This window comes from Leguminivora glycinivorella, chromosome 11 (assembly GCF_023078275.1).
Source record: "Leguminivora glycinivorella isolate SPB_JAAS2020 chromosome 11, LegGlyc_1.1, whole genome shotgun sequence".
NCBI lineage: Eukaryota > Metazoa > Arthropoda > Insecta > Lepidoptera > Tortricidae > Leguminivora > Leguminivora glycinivorella.
Genome location: NC_062981.1, coordinates 10,758,886 through 10,777,770, shown reverse-complemented (window position 1 = coordinate 10,777,770; position 18,885 = coordinate 10,758,886). Strand labels below are relative to the sequence as shown.

At 36.4% G+C, this 18,885-nt stretch overlaps 1 protein-coding gene across 6 annotated transcripts in view; it reads right to left on the bottom strand.

The window, feature by feature from the left end:
- LOC125231467 (rap1 GTPase-activating protein 1) overlaps positions 1-18,885 on the bottom strand; it is a 359,035-nt gene that overhangs the window by 138,547 nt on the left and 201,603 nt on the right. Inside the window, exon 1 of one of the 6 annotated variants that reach the window (XM_048136941.1) lies at positions 15,466-16,296. The exons of the other annotated variants lie outside the window; for them this stretch is intronic. Within the exon in view, the coding sequence (XP_047992898.1) occupies positions 15,466-15,693 (228 nt within the window). The 5' untranslated portion in view covers positions 15,694-16,296. Of the gene's footprint in view, positions 1-15,465; positions 16,297-18,885 lie in introns of those variants that run through there. 6 annotated transcript variants of the gene reach the window in all.

The following is an 18,885-nucleotide window of genomic DNA, read 5'->3' as shown; positions in this document are numbered from 1 at the left end:
ATGGACTAGCATGGTATAGACGTGTGATGCGAAGGGATGAAAGTCACGTAACGAGTTAGGTATTACGAATGAATGTGGAAGAAGTAACGGGAGAGGAAAACCGAGGAGAAAAGGTAGATGGAGTGTGTGAGAGATGATATGAAACTAAACTAAAACATGTTAATGATGAGATGACGGGTGATAGATATGTATGGAAGAGGAAGACATAGTGCGCCGACCCCAAGTGACTGTGATAAGGGAAAGCGAATGATGACGATGACAAAGAACATTCATCAACCAATATTTAAACCATTAAAATTTATAATCCCTATCTTTCCACCTCAAGTGGACTAGTACAAATCGTAAAAACAAATTCTTCCTAATTGCCTACATTTCGTCCGAGCATTTCCGAAGTTATCCCCGAAGGGAAACTTTGGCAACAATCAGGGAGCGTCAAAAGTTGTCTAATACCCACGGAGAGCGTCGCTTTGTGACAGTACAAAGAGTGAATTGGAGATCTAAAACTTGTATTGCTTTTAGTTTAAAATTTCACTCCGAGCGATTCCTAAGTTCAAACACCATTCTAAACTTTCAGATGTCAGTGTCAATAGATTGTTGGCTCATGGCAAATGGCAGATTCTTTAGATGAATACTTAGGTTTTTTTATGTGACAGATGACGAAAAAACGGAACGACGTAAGAGTTCAGTAAAATCAATTTGTTTTTGAATGTTACCCAAATTTCAATTTTACAATCTTCTCGAGAACTTTCAAGTTGCACCTAATCACAGACCTAATGCTCCAAGAGTGGAGGAAGGCAATGTAAATTCATATTGATTTAAAAACACATTTAGTAAAATATAAACCTCATTCGTCGGTTAGCGGTCCTACAATTCGAAACTAAAGCGCGAACAGAATGGTAGTATTAAGTGACGATGAGTCAAAATCGATAGCACGAAGTCTGTTAAGGCGATATATTTCCGTAGACGCTGCGCGCACTCGTTTTTTGAAGCCGTTAAAAACATAGGAAAACGCAATGGAAAAATCTGAAAACGATATATGTTAAATTTCAGGATCTGGTTAGTATGTTATGGAGTTGAACAACATGAATGTTACAACTTCGCTCGATAGAAAATGACTCCAAAGTTACCTCTTCTTTTAACAATAAATCGTTCCCATAGCTAGGATAAAAACTTTTTTGACTTATTTTTTACTTCAATATATAGGTAATAAGATTATCTAGACGAATCTGATGAGTTTGTGCCGGTAGCATCATTAAAATAATATAATATTTACCAAATACTACCAAATCCGCAAAGGAAAGATGGAACAACTATGAACCCAATTTTAAGACCTGTTACTAATCCTGTTTTTGCAAAAAAAAAAACTTTTTTGAAAAAAATTTGAAATCGAAAACATTTTCGATGGCACTTATGGCCTCTTCAGTCGCGCGGCGGCGCTCTCAGAGGATGGACCTGTGTCAGTTTTCTCCGCGTGGTCACGTGTCATTGAAACAATGGGGAACAAAGCTTTGAGGAGGCAGAAAAAATAATTGCGTGCTAGAAAACAAATAAATAAAGAAAATTCTAATCAAAGACTGTGAAAAGGGAGGAAAATGATAATTTATATATACTCGTAAGTATTTCATTTTCATACGATGTTATCAAGTGACATTTACGATATCTAAACATCATAGATTTTAGAAACCCCTAGATGACGCGTCTGTGACGTCATTACAGCACAACTTTTCCACTTGGAAAATATATGACTGATGTCCAGTTAGTGAAGAAACTTACGTATAATTTTCATAAAAATATTGAGTTGTTAGAAAGAAAAGACGGCGGTAGGTACAGTACTGATTGAAGATCAGGTAGGGTAGGTATTTCTGTCTTTCAAAATTTGGTATAAGGTTAATTAGATCGTGCTACCCTCCGTCTATAAATTTTCTGTGTCTATGCCAAACATGTGGCCAGCCTGACAGAAATTTTGTTTGACTACTATCGCCATTTTTCCACAATAGTTAAAAGATTTCAGTATTTTAACTTCTCAATAAATTTTGATGAAAGTCCATAATCATACATTGATAAGGCTGGACATTTTTTTTTATTTGGTGGGTATGATTACGGTACTTTATATTTACAGATATTTGACTAATTTGCAAGATTATATGAATCCTTCAACAAGCTGTCTGACTCCTTTGACAACAGATGATACTTGATATGAATATACTTGAGAATTCAAGGTAGGCATAGAATGGTATTGATACTTTATCTTGTGCTGGGTTGTATTTTATTTGGAGGTACGGTGGTGGCGGTAGTGCCCCCGCCAACACGAGTCAAGCGAAGAGAAAAGCTGTTTTCTTGAAGCATTTTGTCGTTCTTCTGAATCCTCGAATTTTGGGTCTGGTTTAAACCAGATAAATATAATTGTCAGGATATGATATAAATAGCAACTTTATTAAATAGACAAAGTTTTAATTGCATAACTTTCATACTTTTGATTTTATTCATATATTAAAATATAAATAGCATAGATTTCATCAGTGACTGGATGTGATTTCATCATGTTTGAATGATGATCATCAATATATACAAGTAAGTAACCTGCTATTAGTAGGTTCATAAACAACAAGAATAAAATTCGAATCTTTGGCATGTATACAGCTTAAAAGCTTTCAATATGAAAATGAAAAAGCGTTATTTATTCACGACTGACAAAAATGTGTATTTTTAAACAACAGTGACATGACATTAATAAACTTTTTACATAAAGTCTATGGTCAAAGAAGCTGAATGACGGTTACTGTGTTCTGTTAACAATATGTTTATAAGAAAAACTTCTACATGAAGTAGAAAACTCGCCGAGATGTTAATCTTTCCCCTCCTCCCTTCAGTTTTTCATATATTCATTTTCAGTTTTTTTATATATTCAGGAAAACCGTAAAAGCTACAGTTATGATGTTTAGGAGAAGTAGGTATATTTCCATAAAATTCTCTACACAGTATTATCTTTGCAGGTAAATAGTTGTAACTCGTAATTTTCAAATTGTGCTCCTATTTACTATGGGACTAATGCTGAAAACGCAAAAAAATATCTTTTTTATACATTTCGACTGTCATTATACAGCTCATTTCTATGGAACATCCAATTTTTTTTCGTGGTTTCAGCATTGGACCCTTAATAAAAGTTGTTCATAATGACCTCAAAAGTCACTATGCAAAGTTTGAATGGTCATTTTTATTTCACCCTGTCGATCTGTAGCTAAGTGCGATTACTAAGAAGTTTCGACGATGGCAGTTGGAGAACCCGAAAAAATCGATAAAATTGATTGTAGTTTAGGTACGTCCTTAAAAGCTCCGACAACGCTGACCAAACACACTGTAACTATAAATCATTAGTATTACTTACACAAATGATGAAACCTAATAAAGAAAATAAGGCGGTGATCGTTTACCACCAGGCGATACAGCTGCTCATATGCCTCCTATTTCATGAAAAAACTAAGAAGCCCAGTTAAAATACGGCGATCATTGTACTGCGATCCGTCTGTGTCATGCTGCCGCGCGAATTCGAGTTCCCGTGTGCGACAAGCGAACAGAGCCGCGCGGGCGGGGCTGCCCGGACGCCGCGCACCTCACCCCCTTGGATTGGTTAGTTTGACAGATCATCTCGCCTTAAAAGCTACTTTACCAGAAAAAGTTTTATTTGCCCGTATTCTAAATGAAAACGATACAGATTACATAGCGTCCCACTTTTGGGCCTCCTGGTTCCACTCACTGGGGCCTCCACTCAACTTCATGCTATCTATTAGGTGTAAAATGATATATCCAGACCATATGGACTCTGGATGAAATGCGATGATGTCGATTATAAAATCGAAGACAAGATAGACGTTTTGCATATCAATGTGATAACATCCGTTTGAAACAAATACGCTGATGCAATGCTAAGTTGTCTTGTAATACCTTTACATGACAGTGTGAGCACGAAATTCGTGACTGAGAATATCAGAGCACGCTTTCAGAGTACAGCGTGCGCTGCATACTAAAGCTGGACATGCATGTTGTCTTCAGGTCAATTAAATGGAAATAAGTACGGTAACCACCGAACCAGGATTTACTGAGACTATTTGTGGCGTTACATGCCTAAAGGGTCCTGAAATACTCGTAAGAGGTACTGAATTACTATTGACGTTTTAAAATGAAAACGTGCTTGAATCATACAGACCCTTCTGAATAGAAAGCCACATTTGTAAGATTTATATAGGTAAATAAGGATTAATACACATTCAAAATGCATTAACATTATACTGAAATGGAAAGTTAATCTTCGGAAGAGTTATTGTTTTTAATTCATAAAACAAAAAGCATTCGCGCCTGGCCGCCATTTGCGGAATGAGTGTTAAAAAGTTTCATTTTTTCCCCATTTCCTTACTTCATCTCATTTTGTGTGAAATAATTTTATTGTACATAGCTTATCACAAAAGTCCGCGAAATAGTACTTTATAGTGCATATGTCGAAACTACAAAGGACCATATTATGAACCTGATATAAAACTTCGTAAGTGTGTTTTAATTTATCGCCACTCGTTCCGAACTTCCTCTTTTCCGCACTTTTATCGTAATGTACTATTTTAGGTAGGTATACTTACGTGTGACATCATTTTTAAACGTATTGCTGTGAGAAATCGGTAGGTCAGTTTTAAAACACCATTAAGTTACCGTTAAGTGACACGAGATAAACAAAACCTTTTAAAAGAACGGTTTGTGGTAAAGTTCCCATTTCGCCCAATCACGAGTGTCACAGTGGGGCTGTGTTCTACAAGCGTAGAAACAAAGATTTCAATAGGATAAGGTAAGGATAAAGTAATTCATATAATGCCGATTGAGCATTTGATTTTGACGCTTCCTTGGTGGAACGCTACAACGCGTCGGTTGACGAATTCGTACCACGCGTGTGATGTCGCATGCGCGTTTGGCTCGCTTTCGTTGTACACAGCGGTGTTATTGATAAAGAAGCCATTTTTGGTGCCAGTTTGCCATGTCCTTACGAAGTAATATATAAGTCAATGCGTAGAAATGAATTCGTTCCACTTTTCCGGAGTAAGGATGGAACTTCATTCGCGACAATTCACATTTAAAGTGCTTTCATTCTGTACAAAGTATTCAGAAAAGGATTTTAAATTCGGTTTTGAATATTTATATTTTGTAAAAACCTTCATTAAAGGTATGCATGCTTCATGATTTACTTATAAGCATTACACATCAAATAAATTGATGTTAATCACAAATATAAACTAACAAATGCTAACTAAGAATCCGGGCCTCACTAGCGGAATTCTCTTAAAGATATCGTGGTAAGGACGTTCTTAAACGATTCCAAGTCTACATAGATGGCCAAATATGATAATACATCTTAAAATTTAGTAGCGTAACTACCATGCTACTATTGAATTTGGGGAAATCATAATTTCGTCACTACTTTTAAAAAATCTCGTATCTCACGCTGTTCCTCAAAGTTAAAACGCAGTAAGTCTATATGCATTCCATAGATACTTACTACAAATTTCTTTTCATTGGCAGACGAAGATACAAGTTTTTTTAAAAGTAGTCCAAACCGATAGCGAATTCATCATTCGCATTTTTTTGTATGGGAATTTCTGTAGACATCTGCCACGTGACGTTGATGTGTTAACTGTGGTTGGTGCAACTGGCCCTTATACTTTTCGATGTACTCGTTATTACTCAAACTCGTAACAGTTACATTACCAAAGCCCACATTATGAGTAATTTTGTGGTGTTACAGTTAACATTCATCACTTCTGACAGCGCTGTTATGTTACATTTGAAGGGTATTTCCAAAAGGGCTTATATCTCTAAGAATTTATTACAAACATAAGCTTTTTTCATGCATAACCTTAAATGAGGAGTGTATTTTCAAAAGGGCTTATGTTTATATGGAATTGTAAGACATATAGTTAAGCCCTTTTGAAAAGACTTCATTTAAGTCTACGGTTGCGTTTGCATAAACGTTTTAAACATCATCGAAAGTGACCAATTGACCATAATGTGTTACGGTTTAGTGGTCTACCTTAAGGGGAAGTTACAATAATAAGATAAAGTAGGTAAGTACTTAAATCATTAAAAAAACAGATAGATAGACAGACAGACAGACAGACAGAGTCGCACCATAAGGGTTTCTTTTGTACCTTTTTGGTACGGAACCCTAAAAAGGCTGCGCTCGTGAAGTGTGAAGGAGAATGATTACGTGAAGATAATCATTGTGATGATTAACTTTTTGCGATAAGTAGCTAATTGTACAGTAATTCAGGTAATAAGACAATTATAGAAATAAAAACGGGTTGACTTCGTCATAATTTTATGGTCAAGTGATCATGATTTTTTTTCCTTTATTAAGATATTTGAGTCCTTCTCTCTAATATTTAATTGTTAATCCATACTAATATTATAAATGGGAAAGTGTGTGTGTCTGTTAGTTTTTCTGTCTTTCACGGCAAAACGGAGCGACGAATTGACGTGATTTTTTATACATTTTTATATTAAAGGAAAAAATTGAAAAATTTACGCTTCCGGCGGGACTTGAACCCGCACCATTTTTGCAATCCGTGCAATGCTCTGATGTGATTTTTTATGTCGAGATAGTTGAAGGAATGGAGAGTGACATAGGCTACATTTTGTCTCTTTCTAACGCGAGCGAAGCCGCGGGCAAAAGCTATTCCTATATAAATACTCAAGAAACATAAGATTATTTATTAGTAAAATAAGTACACACAATCAATTTAATAGGTTTAATTACCGGTGATCAGTGACACAATACCGATTAAATTATGTACTCGCAAAAGTGCTATTTATATCGTTAAAATAATACTAACCTACTTAAAATATTTCACAAGATTATTCCTGTCATCCCTAGCGGTACTAGAATTGTCAGTGACAGATAATTAGGTACTGTTTATCCGAGGGTCTATCTATCTATTGTATACCCATAAAAGATATACAATGTCTACAGTCAAGAGTATTAAATATAGCTAAATATAATACAAAGAATATTGTATACATATTTGTGGCACTTTGTCCGCATCCCTTTCACCCTTTCTTCCCGTGGGTGTCGTAGAAGTCGACTGTGGGATATGGGTTAAATTGTGGCGTAGGCGAGAGGCTGGCAACCTGTCACTGCAATGTCACAATTTCGTTTTCTTTCAATCCCTTTTTGCCAAAAGTGGCACTGAAACTTGAGTAGTTCATGTGCTCTGCTTACCCCTTTATGGGATACAGGCGTGATTGTACACACAGACTATTTATTTACTAAAGTATGTATTATGTATATTATTTGTGCTGTTGTAAAACATGGCCCAATTCTTATTGGGCACGCGTGAGCCGGCTGGTCACATAACTCTTCTGCTAAACATCTTCTCGCACATTAAACGGAATTCCTTGCAAGTGTTACAACACTTCATTCATTATTATACAGCATCTTTAAATAGGTACTGATAATAGGTGTACAGTTAACGCAGCACCCAAATCGTTGAATGTAGTACTAACTAGTAGGACCTTGACATTAAAACATAATATTATTCCTCAAAATGTTAGGACTAAGGATTGAGACGCTGACGGAGTGAAAGCTGTCGAAATATTTCAGTGCCACTTTGGCTGCTGTACCCACGTATGCAAAAATGAAATTGTAGATAAATGTGACGTTATCTGCTACCTTATTGTCGATGGCGCTTACGGCGTTATGAACGATGTTCGTATACAAATACGAAGTCGCGTGACGTAAGCGCCACCGACAATAAGGTCCCTTTACCCAGGTAACGGCACAAATTTGGGTATTTCTGCAATTTCATCTTGAAAATTGTCAGCTTTAAAAGCAACAAGTACATCAATAAATACAGGGTGTGAAAGCCTGAAGGAAGGCAATAAGGACCCTCAATAATGGACATCAGGACATCAATAAAATATTACAAAGTAAGAGAAAGACTGCGGCACATGTATGTCAAATCATAGCGTTTACTACCTATGCGTGTGCGCCGACCCTAAAAGACAAAACGAAAACGCGGCGAAGTCACCGACCGCGCTGACACTAGCATGCCGCGGATACTTGTCAATATGCCAACTTGCATACTTACACTGCGTCGGCGAAATTGAAGTGCATCGATCGACCCAGTTAGCAAACTGCCAATAACGTAATGCGGTATAAATACTTGTTATTCAAATAACTACGATTTTTTATTTTGATGACTACCTACTCCGAGACAAGAAAGTTCTTCAACAGACGCTAAAGGAGCATTCCATGAAAAAGTCTACCGTTGTCCCACACAAACGCGAGTTTCCTGAAAATTTGCTGGTGTATGAGGATCTGTATCTAAAGCATTGTGCAGAAAAAAGTTGTAAATGCTGAAAAAAAGTCTTAACACACAATATAATGAGTTATTAGAACAGGATTGACAATGAAATGCTCCCAAACCTATTACCTAATCAGCAATGTATTAAAAGTAAAAGTATGACTAAGTATATAAGTATACAATACTTAATCTAATTTTAGAAGGGACGTGACACAAGTACAGGAACTAAATAAACTGTTAGAAGTCAAGATCAGGGGGAAATCATGATAAAGATGAACCTCGTACGAGTTCCTATAACCCGCATCATGTGTGAAGGTACTGTTAATACGTATCCTTGATCTTCAATACAAATCGGTTTTTATTATGACAGCTATAGAACGGATGCAAAGAACTGATTCATTTGAATATATTCGGTATTAGATGTTCGAAAAATCCGTCTGTGTGATGTTTGGCAATCTTAAGGTCGAATAAGTGTAAAAAGGCCTTGCGGTCAGTCACTAAGATATCAAATATCACAAATTCGACTGCTTGTTAGACTGAATGTAAAAACTTTATCATAACGTATTTGACTTTTTAAAGTCATCAGGCATAACGTGTTTCTAAATGAATATTTAATCATGCAAAACTTATATATTTAGACGTGGTTTCACCCTAATTTAGTGTCTAAATTTACCGATGATTTCAGCGGCGAATGGCAAGAACGCGCAAACATATTATGACATGTCGTTAGTTATAGTATTTTTCTATTATTCTAATGTTTTGCATCATTTACGAATGTAATGACAATGATACGTCGTAATGTCCAAGGTTGGTCATGGGCGCTCTCATACTTAAAACAGTCAGGCATAACCCGAATTATGCGGTGCACTGCGCGCGGCCCAAAAAGTAAATATTTATTTGAATACAGAAGCCAAAGGAACAAGATGGAAACAGTGATTACACAATACAGTAACGACAGTGACAATATAAATAAAGCAGATTCTGCGAAGTTGTCGGCTCTTTAATGGGTTAATGTGCTGTCCACGGGCAATAAATCTGGGAACAAAGATATATGGCCGCGTGAAACTGAGAAGTCAGCACACTCGGCAGCAAAACGTCGTATGTTACTATGAGGCTCAAAGGTGGATAGGACCTTTTGTTGTTATACAAGTGGATTCAGCACAGTACTCTAGTAAGTAATTGCGATAAGGTTTACGATGTAATTTATTGAAACTGATTTGAAAAGCGAGTAAATTTATCAATGATGATATTCTGTTAAGCAATAAGATAAGACTAAGCAGATATTAAGTGAAAAGCGTTATTGCCTAAAACTTACTAGACATAATTTGTTCATTAAGATAAACTTTCTCCTAATAGATAAGTTAATATTATTAGTAAAATCAGACAGATATGTGTAGGTGGCGCCTATTTTGTCACTATAATTACTATTTCAAGTAGTTTATTCAATGAATTGATGCAACTTGATTATTTCCGTAAGTTCGATAACGCATACCTTTAATATCATCAACGCATAGATAACTTGTTAGATAAAGATTCAATCAGAACGAAACCGTATTATGTCACCGTCGCGTCGTCTGAAAGTAACCTGCTATCTCTTAGGACAATTATCTGTTTTTATTACATAGATTTTATCTCGAGTTGCATGATTGGTTTTAATTTTTTGATTTCATCAGCGAATCTTCGCACGCGAGGGGTCAACGAGACATAATGCTGGTATTATCATATGATTTTGACCTTGTAACAACAATCAATGCGTCAGCCGTTGACGAGGTTTTTACCTGGTTAAGTAGAATCGGTGCCAAATCATGACTACATATTTTATATTTATCTTTTTAAAATATTATAAATAGATGGGTTACTATAGCACTGCCTACAAACATTTAATCAAATAGTATAGACAACGTTTCACATATTTTTATTTCATCGATAATAGTCGAAAATCGATACCATACCATGGGGATACCATAAATAGGCATCTAAAAAATATTCTGACGACCGTTCTATTTTAGCGTACGCAGTAGATACTAGGCAGGTATTGTTTAAAAGTCACATTGACATCTAAATTACGGTAACATTATGTTAAATGTGTATATTGTTTTTCAAGATTCATAACCGTCTTAAGCCTTGAACTGTAGACATCGGTAACAAGTAATGTAATGAAATAATTAATATTTCATTATCATAAAGCACCAATGTAAACAGGATGTATTAATATTATTATTTAATTGAATTTAATATTTAAAATAAAGTGTTTAACGGGCTTGTAAAACCTACCAAACGTTTATAATTTCATTATAACGTATTTTATAAAAAGAAGCAAGCATATAGCTTAAATAACTGAATTTCAAATTTAACTGAATGTTATGTCATTAGACAGACACAATTTTAGGAAAAATATATAGGGAAGAAAAATATCAATAAATAATCATGTATTTATGTAAATGAAATTGGCTTACCAACTTAATGAATTTGTAAACACCGCTGTAATTAACTCATTAATAGTAGAAACTACATCATGTAATTGTTATCCAACCTGTACCAATGAGTGCCCAGTAACTGTTATAGAATACAGGTAATTCGGTAATCTACTACATTTATTCATTATTTTACGTTATGTGAGAACGGGTACGGTAAGTACCGTTATTATGGTCTAATTAATACATCTTGGTAGAAAGCTGTATAAAATTGATTTGTATTATGTTAGATAAAATTCCTTTTTATCACACCCGCACTTTAAATGTGCTATTGCACGCAGGCGGAGCGTGAGTTATAGAAAAATCGTTCTCCCAAGTGAGTAATGAAATTTCTTGTACCGTACTTAACTTTTTTACATCTACTTACATATTTTTTACATTGAGAGTGTGATGAAAAACATTGTGTGTAACTCGGGGAGTATAAATATTACTTACTCGAGTCTTTAAATCGCTCCGGCAAGCCGTCGCGATTTAACTTACTCTCGTTACTAATATTCAACTTCCTCCCCTTGTTGCACAATGTATTATTGGCAATATGAGTAGTGGCGCTGATTATCACAAATACACGTTATCTTATGAATATGTCAAACAATGCTAGTTTTCAAAAGCTTACAAAGTGAGGGCACCACCACTGTCACCATTCTCCCAAAAAAAAGCTATTAGGTATCTCAGAAACCGGGACAAAGGGGTTGCCGGCCGAAGACATATAGACGGCCGAGCGAAGCGAGGCCGGATAGGTCTGAGGCGAGCAACCCCATTTCCCGCCGAGGTATGTATAGTGCTTTTCTCAAACATGGTATGAAATAAATAAAGTCTACTGAAAATAGTAACTTTGGATGGCTGTATCTCCTAAACGGTGCGTCGTAGCGCAAAAATAATCGAATTTTCGTTCCCCTTTGATGCCCCGTATACGCTTATAAAAAAACAAAAAGTTAAAAAAAAATTAAAAAAAAAAACGAAAAAAATTTTTTTTGTATGAAAACGTACTTAAAATCAAATATTGTCTAGGGCCCGTACCAGTTGCAGTCGGCACGTCTATAAAGCCCCTTATAGTTTTTTTTTAATTGGCTAAATACCTGGATGTTATGTCACAATTATCTGTGTTTGGAAATTAAAAAACGGCCAAGAGCGTGTCGGGCCACGCTTTAGGGTTTAACTATTTTTTAAGGAGGTATCGATAAAAAAGCAGTAAGACGGTTGTAAATACTTTGTAATTTTTACTACTTACGTGCTCAAGTGCTTACAATTTCATTTCGTTCTTGCGAGAAAATAAGTATTGTATTGTAATGATTGGATTTGATATTGAATTATTTTTATTTGGAATCTATTATGTAATTTTTGACGATCATGATGAGAAGATAAACATAATTTTGACATAAACATTAAATAAATGTCATATACAAAGAAAACCGGCCAAGAGCGTGTCGGGCCACGCTCAGTGTAGGGTTCCGTAGTTTTCCGTATTTTTCTCAAAAACTACTGAAGCTATCAAGTTTAAAACAATTTTCCTAGAAAGTCTTTATAAAGTTCTACTTTTGTGATTTTTTTCATATTTTTTAAACATATGGTTCAAAAGTTAGAGGGGGGGGGACGCACTTTTTTTTCCTTTAGGAGCGATTATTTCCGAAAATATAAATATTGTCAAAAAATGATCTTAGTAAACCCTTATTCATTTTTAAATACCTATCCAACAATATATCACACGCTGGGGTTGGTATGAAAAAAAAAGTCAGCCCCCACTTTACATGTAGGGGGAGTACCCTAATAAAACATTTTCTTCCATTTTTTATTTTTGCACTTTGTTGGCGTGATTGATATACATATTGGTACCAAATTTCAGCTTTCTAATGCTAACGGTTACTGAGATTATCCGCGGACGGACGGACGGACGGACGGACGGACGGACAGACAGACATGGCGAAACTATAAGGGTTCCTAGTTGACTACGGAACCCTAAAAAGAAGACTTTGCCGGCCTTGGCCTGCAAGGTTTGTATGAAATTCCATTATCTATCAATCGTCCTAGCCGCACCTGCAACGTCATACTTCGCTGCCAATTATAAGGCACATAACATCAATATTTCATACCATGTTTGAGAAAATGTATTTTTCAGTACAGATGGTCGTTTTTTTACGCACTAGTTCGAGAAGTGGTTCATTATATGCCAGGTCGGAACTTCAGAGGCTCATCTCGTGTTTTAATTTATCGCCACTCGTTTCGAACTTCCTTTTTTACGCACTTGTATCGTTATGTACTATTTCAGTACAGATGGTGTTTTTTTTACGCACTAGTGCGAGAAGTGATTCATTATATAACAGGTCGAAACTTCGGAAGTTCATCTGTACTGAAAAACGTCGTACGATACACGTGCGAAAAGGAAATTTGCAACTCGTGTTGATTTAAAACACTCCCTTCGGTCGTGTTTTAATTTATCGCCACTCGTTTCGAACTTCCTTTTTTACGCACTTGTATCGTAATGTACTAATTTTGCTTATATCGCTTTCGGGACTTTTCTTGTAAGGATTAAGATTTCAATTTCGTTAAGAGTAAGAATTGGGGTCTGCGGAACGAGCATCGGAATAATCGAAAGTGGGAATTTTTATTGAATCTAAAACAGTAATGTGAAAACTTTTGAGTTATGAGCTATATGAATGCAGTTCGTTTTTATTTATACTAAATGAAAATGGTATTAACATATTAAAAAATTGAAAAGGTTTAGTATGGTGTTGTTTATAACTTAGAAAATTGACATCAGAATAAGTTCCTGTGTGTAATGTGCGCTCTAAAATACCTAATTAAATATAATTTTTGTACCTTTTCATCATACTTTTTGCAATTAATCGTGACAAATCGAATCGATATCAAATTCTTAACCTGTTATAAAAATCAGAATACCTCTATAAATTGAAATTGAATTAAAATTGATTGATTGAATTGAAATTGAGATATCATGCACGAAAGAAAAAAAAAACGACAAGGCCCACTGGTGGCCGAGCCGGGAATCGAACCCGGGTCTTCAGCTTACGCGGCTAACGTCTTTACCACTAGACCACCCGCCCACTCGTCGTTTTTAGGGTTCCGTAGTCAACTAGGAACCCTTATAGTTTCGCCATGTCTGTCTGTCCGTCCGTCCGTCCGTCCGTCCGTCCGTCCGTCCGCGGATAATCTCAGTAACCGTTAGCACTAGAAAGCTGAAATTTAGTACCAATATGTATATCAATCACGCCAACAAAGTGAAAAAATAAAAATTAAAAAAAAATGTTTTATTAGGGTACCCCCCCTACATGTAAAGTGGGGGCTGATATTTTTTTTCATTCCAACCCCAACGTATGATATATTGTTGGATAGGTATTTAAAAATGAATAAGGGTTTGCTAAGGTCGTTTTTTGATAATATTAATATTTTCGGAAATAATCGCTCCTAAAGGAAAAAAATGCGTCCCCCCTCTAACTTTTGAACCATATGTTTAAAAAATATGAAAAAAATCACAAAAGTAGAACTTTATAAAGACTTTCTAGGAAAATTGTTTTGAACTTGATAGGTTCAGTAGTTTTTGAGAAAAATACGGAAAACTACGGAACCCTACACTGAGCGTGGCCCGACACGCTCTGTTATATGTTCAAATAATAATAGTTATCATTATCTATAAAGGTACGCTATCCGTTACGCGAAATTCAGGTTTTCTAACGTGTGAATAAGTTAGCGACATGACGAGAGTTTTCTCCGTACACAATGTGATTCATAAGATTCAGGGTCGTACACTTTCGCGACTCCGATGTCGCAACGAAGACTTAACTCGGATCGGAACTGAGCACGAAATATGTCATAATCATTTTTTTTTGTTTCAGAAGCCAAAAAAAAATCTTCTGTTGGGCAAAGACATTCCAATCTCCATTCTCATATTCCGTAATTTGAAATAAGTACCTAAGGTTTTCGTGAATAATATTTGATAAGCCGAAACATCAAAACTTATCTCAAAGTGGATGAATCATAAAATATTCTATAACTGTTCGAGTACCAAAATCTTTAAGTCAAATCACGAGCTGTTTAAGAAAAATATGGTTCTGCGCCCCTGTCAATCATACACCGGCCTCTATCATTAGTGTTGGTAAACACCGCACGCGCACAATCAAGGATCTATGTTTACTACCTCTGATTCATTACAGCGTCTTAGCGTCTACCCCACTTAATGATAAGATCATCAATGACGTAATGACGCATTGACGTCCGGTAACCGGAATGATATCGTGTGACATATTCGGGTAATGCAACGAACTCGTGAATAATAAGTTGGCGAATATACCCAGCGTTGCCTTTTTACTATTGATTGGTCGAGCCTCTCATATCCGCCGCGGTAGACAGACAGCTATTAGGTACAGCGTTATAATTATTATGGGAGGTACTAATCAAATACTTATCATTCTCTATGTCTTGTGCTTGCTTTTATGTACGAGTATATCCTAAGAGCGACGCACTGCCAGTCTCTAATGCAGAAACTTCTACAAGTCTAATCAAGTCATGCACGTCATCATTTAAACAACTAAACTAGTAGAAACTGCAGCAGTGACCAAAGTAAAGCAGTAACTCACTGTTTCAAGTTGCTGTCAGGTAAACTTTACCTGACATACATCTTTAGCAAGTAATGTACCCACCTCTTTTGGTTCAGTTGGCGTGCTGGTCCTGACGCCTGTCAAATCCTTCCACCGCAGCACTCCCATGACTGCGTGCCGCACCCACGAGCCACGCCTGCTCCTCCCGTTGGACAGTTCATCCACCACACCACAGATCACAGAGTTCACCACCAACCCTTTCCCTGTTCCATTCTTATCACTCTTCAACGCCACGTCGCTGCTTATCGGAAAAGACCGCCTTTCCCTCATAAAGAACACCAAAAAACTTCTCAACACCAAAAACGTTCAACGGCCAAAAACCATCCTCGCAAATCCCTCGTCATACAAGTTATTAATCATCCTAAGATATCGAACTCCAACCTGAAGATAAATCTTGCGGAATCGTTTATTTTTATTACAGTTTTCGGGTCACACAGCTGCGAATTTTCCCATAAGTGTACCGGAACTTTTCCAATTATTTTTCAGTCCTTAAAAGAAATTCTTCTCAACAACCGTTTGTGCGACAAAAGGCGGTTCTAAATGGCTTTTGTTAAATCCAACTATGACTGCAGAAAAACAGCATAGTTTTTAAACTTTCACTTAGCACCGGCGTCGCTCCGTCAATGTAGGTTAGACAAATTTCTTTCGTTCCGAGATATTCACGAAAACGTCAACACGGGTAATCTTTAAGACTTAATTCACACTTATTCTCAAACAGTTCAAAAACTTTCTAGCACTTTTTAACACAGTCAATACACTTTATTTATTCAGCTGAGAAAATTTCTGTTATAATTTAGATAGCTGTGAAGAGATCGGAGTAATCAAAACACGATCGCAGCGCGAAAATCGAGAACGACGCAACGTCTACGCCGGCCTACGTTCGGAAACCGAATGCAGTGGAGGCGCGTCGCGTGCCACATGCTTCCATGCTTGGAACACCGACCTCTTGTCCCTTTCTTCGCCTCTATCTTGATACGAGGCAGATAAGGACAAGTGTACGTTGCAGCGTTCACAAACAGAAGCAATGGTTACAAGACAGGTGAATGTAACTGATGGAGAAGACAACAAAAAAGTTTTTCCAACCGTTTCTAGTGCGATTCCATTGTCAGAGCAAGATTGATACCAGTTGAATGGTAGCTAACCGACAAGAAAATAATTATGTTAATAATGAAATGTCGGGAATGCCGATAAGATTGAAATTGGGTTTTTCAATGGTGTTAATTCAAGATAAGTAATTCAATTTAAGCACTTTCGTTTCCTTTAATCTTGGTCAGTATAATTTACATAGGTACTTAGCATATATAGATAGCAAGAAAGCTAAGATACTTTTAAGTATAAATGCATGTAATTTAACTGTAAATGGGAATTATTGACATTGATAAGATAATAAATTTTGGTCAGGCAAATAACTGGTGTCATTGACGATTTCCTCAATACATATCTCCTTTGATAGCATTGAATTTCTTCATTCAAAAGACTTTAAATTCATGCATAACGTGGTTAAAGAACACTAATTTGCCAAACACATTAAAAACCACTTTGTTGTTCTACAGGACCACCCACCAGGGAACCACCCACCTACGACAATCGTCTCGCCTAAAGAAGTTAATACTTTAGTAAATAGTAATTGTCGTGTTTCTTTGGGAATGCCTAGTAGACAATTCTAGTATAAACCTAGGAAAATGTCAAAGGTCATTCACAATTATTATCATCCTCGGAAACACGGTGTCAACAAGTTACGTCATGGAAAGGAAACATCGAGTAAAAACGTTGTCCTGATATGGGACTATACTGCAGTTATAGATGACACATGCATTGTTTATTATGAGGTTTCCTATGAAACCCATAGGCATTCTACAATATGCACACCTGCATGCCAATTTTTTTCCTACTTTTTAAAAAACTAAAATAAAATTATATTCATTAAGTTCTCCTTATTTAACTTACTAAGGCTGCGTCCCAGATACGGTTTTCAGAGGTAAAATTATGACCGCAGGCTGGACTGAATACTACTGATATCATTATTAGGACAATTTCTAATAGTAGACAATATTTTGCCCGTATTTACCTATGTAAGAAAATTTAATATCTTGACGTCTATTGAAGGAAATAAAAAACTGCTAGAACCACTTTTGACAGACGGTGAAGTCATCACCCATAATTAGGATTATTTGCAATACATTACAAAGAAAGGACAATGTCTACCATACAATTTCGCGAACACTGTACCAAATGCAGAGGCGTAGTGCATCGTGGGAACATCCGGCTCCACCCAACCATATCGGTACAGTTTGAAAGAAAAAGGCATTAGGAGTGTTCCAATTTAATATAAAGTTACTGTCTTTCTGATCGTCTCTTATATTGCTAGCCCTTGTCGAGCTTGCCTCAGCGGAACCAGTACAATGGCTTCTAGACAGGTTCGGAATCAGTTTAAAGTCCTGTCAAAGATTGAACAAGGGCCTTCGAAGTTTAGAGCATGTGAGACTACAACTAAATCTGTAAGACAAGTTAGTGTCCATTTTAACCCGAAAACCGAAGGACCTTAAATTCCTGACCTGTAATTCCTTTTGCTAATAAAGAATGGTGTTTCATAAGATACAAAGAAGGGCCACGCTCTTTAACATTAGGTAAAAAACTAAAAATGTTTTAAGGTTTCAAGCACGTCTTCACAACCTTCACATCACACAGGATCACAAACTGTATATTAACTTTCAGATCCTGGCAATGTACGGTTGGCGGAATAACAATAAAATACGAAGCTCGATTACATGTGTTTATTGTTCAAACTCAACTTACAGACTTCTCAATACATGGATGATACATGACATATATATCTATAGATACACATACACCACACCGAACAGACCATTCTTAGAAGTTTGTTATGTTACCCAGAACAAAATAATGTCAAATAATTTATAGTTTTGCCTGACTGTACCCAAGTCCACATAGCACTGGTCGCTATAAGCGATAGCTCGCTAGCTATCGGCATAGCACCGGAGAATACCGGCACTCTGCTCTTCCCACAGGACAATGCACAGGTGGCCTTGAGCGCAGCTGCTTCCGAAGCCGAAGGATAGGATATTGGGGAATTCGTAGAAAATTCGAGAACCCGAAGATTGCAAAGATTAAGGAAGGATGCGGTTTGGAGTAAAAGGATCGGGTATTGATAGCCGGGAGTAGCAAAATTTGCGCAGATATTTAGTAAATTAACACTTTTTTAACAAGATTTGTAATTCTTACAGTATTATTTGATTAAGATTGAAAAATTTAAATTTATTAACCTTGCGACTACAAGCTGTTTTATATAAAATATGCATTGATTTCGAGTACCTACACAAATTTCTTTCAACCCTAAGCCTGTCCCATAAAGTCAGGAAAAATACTGCTTTAAAGAAATTTACTGCCGTAAAGGCTTAAAGATTAAAATTGACAGTGTTAGATAAAGGTAACTCCAACATT